Source organism: Myotis davidii, unplaced genomic scaffold, assembly GCF_000327345.1.
Source record: "Myotis davidii unplaced genomic scaffold, ASM32734v1 scaffold458, whole genome shotgun sequence".
NCBI lineage: Eukaryota > Metazoa > Chordata > Mammalia > Chiroptera > Vespertilionidae > Myotis > Myotis davidii.
The window spans coordinates 2556040-2559369 of record NW_006289819.1 but is presented as its reverse complement, the minus strand read 5'-3'; the positions used below and the strand labels follow the sequence as shown (position 1 = coordinate 2559369).

Sequence of the window (3330 nt, the reverse complement as noted above, 5' to 3'; positions counted from 1 at the left end):
TCTCCCCCGTTTTTGTGTTTTAAGCTTCTATAATAAAAGTAAAATTTTAAACATTAATAGTAGGGCTCTAGAATTAAAACAATTGCAAACAATGCAAATGCAAAAACTAAACTACATACATGTTATCATATGATTTTCAAAATTTGAACATTAAGAACAAAACTGGCTATTAATAGCAAAACAATGCCAATGCAAAACAACAATATGAGAAATCAGAACTATGGGCATATTAACATTTTTTGCTACTAAGTGAAAAAGTCTCTTTTGCTGCTGGTGTATATTTACTCAGAGTCCTTGGACTTGGCTGCGCAAGACTTTGCAGAAGACTGGCAGCTAACAGATACTAGCATGATCAGGAACATGGTTGAAGAAGTAGCTTCAACTTCTTGCTTTTCCACAATCTGTTGCGCTTCAGTCGTTAACTTCTTCAGATGACTCCATATTGGCGCAGCAGTCCCTTGCGTCTTTCAGTTTTCTTTTTCTTCCCTTTTGCTGTCATTAGGGCAGTACTTAGTCCTTTTGAGTGAATGGGCACAGGAGCTTGTCTGAGGCCATTGTGGTGACGGATGTAACGCACTGGCACCTGAATTGGCTGCATTGCTCCTTCCTTGCTCTTGGTCCTGGGCAACCTGCAGCAATGCACAGGTGCTGACTGCTATCATGACAAGGTGTCTTCACCATCTCCATCTCTGAACTGTCTCTCTTGTCTTTGTGGCTGGAGCAATCTGGTCAGTTGGGATCTGTTGTTGCAGGAATCCACATGGTCTGGGAGCTGTTCTTATTCCTTTAAATCTGTGTGCACACGCTTCTGGGAGTGACCCCCTCGCTTTCTTCTCTTGCCTCCGTACTCAGTCACTGTTTGGGGCACCAAATGTGGGGGGCTATTTCTCTATTTTCCATGTCACCCATGGAAAAGGAAACAGTCGATTTGCTGAGTGGAGGAGCTGGGGATTAAGAAATTAAAGAAAGACCAAGATGCAGAGATAGATTTTAAGCTGGGGCCAGGTGGGAACCATCCTCTCTGATGGAGAGGCGGCAAAATGGCACTTGTGTTTGTTTAAATAGAGCAGCCACATTTCACCTGTTTTCAGCTTCTTTCCAATATCGAGAGAGAGAGAGAGAGAGAGAGGAGAGAGAGAGAGAGAACTGTTACTTTGTTCACCGGCTTCTCTAAAAGGACATAGTCTTCACTTTGCACAGTAAAGCAGGACCACAAAGTGACCACTTGCTGGAACCATGCAAAGTGACCTTAATGCATTTTGACATTTTTTTAAATGTTGGGGGTTGTGCAAGGTGCTTCCATGCCTCTCTGGGCTTACCACCCTCCCAGCACCACGAAGTGGCAAACATAGAAGCCCTGTAGTTGGCAGGGTTTATGGAGGATTCGCCATGTAGGCATGACTGATTAAATCATGACCATTACTGAGAAAGTCAATCTTCAACCCTTATTCTCTCCTCAGAAGTTGGTGGTGGGACAGAGTTCCAAGGTTCTAAGCAAGGCTTAGTCCTACTGGTGAGCAGCCCCCATTTCAGATCTACCGAGAGAGGCTGCCAAGAGTCAACTCATTACAACAAAAGCATTGCTGTCACTGCTATTACATATGAGACTGCTGGGGATTTAGGAGCTCTGTGTTATGAACCAGAGAAAGGAAATATCTTCCTATGATACCATGCCACCCTCTGGTCTTTGACCATGGATCCCTTAGAGCAGAGATTTTCAACCAGTGTCCTTCAGAATTTTTAAAACATGCAATACCTGACTATTTCCCTTAGGTGGTCAAATGACAACACCAATAGCTGCCTGGTGTGAATGAATCAAAATTATACCTATTTTTTGTCAGATTGGAAAAAATTATCTTTTTTGGTGTGCTGCAGAATTTTAGTAGTTTGTGTGCGCCATGAGGTGAAAAAGGTTGAAAATTGCTGCCTTACAGCAAAAGGATCTTGGCCCATTTCTGGATCGCCACACAGGCATTAGAAATTAGCCCCGTCCATGATACTGTGTGAAGATGTCTCCGGGGAGAGGCCTCACAGCTTTGCAGGCTTTCAGCGCAGGAGTGGTTTCGGCAGTAGATGGTTTCACCCGCTCAGCGGCCACGTGGCAGAGAAACAGCGCCTCGCTCTGAAACTGCAGCATAATTACGGCCTAGGGTGGGAGGGAGCATGAGCCTCCATGTCCTCCCTGTGCTCCCAGACTGGCCGTTCCCTGGCTCTTGTAAAGGATCTTTAAGTGGGTCCGCGTGGGGGTCTTTTCTTTAGAGCTGTTCTATTTTTCCACAGAGGATTCCATTAGCTTCAAACCTTTGGCAAAAATGTAGTACAGGTGTGGGCTAGGGATTCAACCTTCCCTCTCAGATTTTCAGACCTCCTTCCTACTCCCTGCTTTCCTTAGTTCCCTGACGCTGGGCGTTCCCCATTTCTCTAAGAATGACCCTCCAGCGTGGGAGATGTTACCTGCCTGGATGCTGGTGTGTGTGGAGTGGGCCTACCGGCGAGCAGGCCCCATTTCAGATCTATCGAGAGGCTGCCAAGAGTCACCAACATCCCCGGTCATTGCCCTGCTTCACACTCGCCTTGTCTAAACGTCCAAGGACTGGGGTGTGGGCTCTGGGCTGAGAGGTGTCCCATTTAGCTTGCATCTGGTGGCTTACACCCTCTTTCAGCGTTCTAGCTCCCCATCAGTGTTCCTGGTTACCAGTGTGCTCTCTCTGCTGTGGATTCATACTTTCGGTATCTCTTTATTTCCTTTACTAGGGTCTGGGGAGGCAGAGGAGATATTTTTGCAGTTAGATTTCCATCTTTAATGGAACTTCTCTGACTAGTTTATAAGGTTAAGGACTTGAACCAGTGGACATGGGCAGAAGGGAAAAAGGTGAGACTCTGGATAGGAGAAGGTTAGACTTTCAAGGAAGGACCTTTATTTATTTGGGCAGCACACACTTTGCACATGGAAGGTGGGCAGACACCACTGCTGGCAAACTACTTGCGGCGATCATCTTCTCCCAAGCTCCACATTTTAGACTTGTACAGAGTGATGTCACTGTAGACCGTGAAGTGATTCAGCCTGGCGTCATCGCGTTCTGGGTTGACCTAGACAGAGAATGTGAGTGTCAGAAAGCAGCCTGTGGGAAGGGGGAAGACTTGGGTTTGAAGCTGGTGGGCCTAGACTTGAATCAAGGCCCACTCTGCTGATGCCCACCCCTGGTTCTTTTCCTTGCGAAGCCCAGTTTGCGAAATGACAACCCTGACACCAAAAGAGATGCAGGATGGAGAGAGAATATCCTGCAAAGCTGCTGCCCTCCTCTTCCCACTGCCCACGCGAGGCCTATG

General features: G+C 46.7%; 1 protein-coding gene across 2 annotated transcripts in view; it reads right to left on the bottom strand.

Moving 5' to 3' along the window:
• Window positions 1-2885: 2885 nt before the first annotated feature.
• FAM183A (family with sequence similarity 183 member A) overlaps window positions 2886-3330 on the bottom strand; it is a 9377-nt gene continuing 8932 nt past the window's right edge. For both annotated transcript variants that reach the window (XM_006762596.2, XM_015563181.1), the window contains one exon: window positions 2886-3090. In XM_006762596.2, coding sequence (XP_006762659.1) covers window positions 2980-3090 — 111 coding nt within the window. In that variant the 3' untranslated portion in view covers window positions 2886-2979. The remainder of the gene's footprint in view (window positions 3091-3330) is intronic.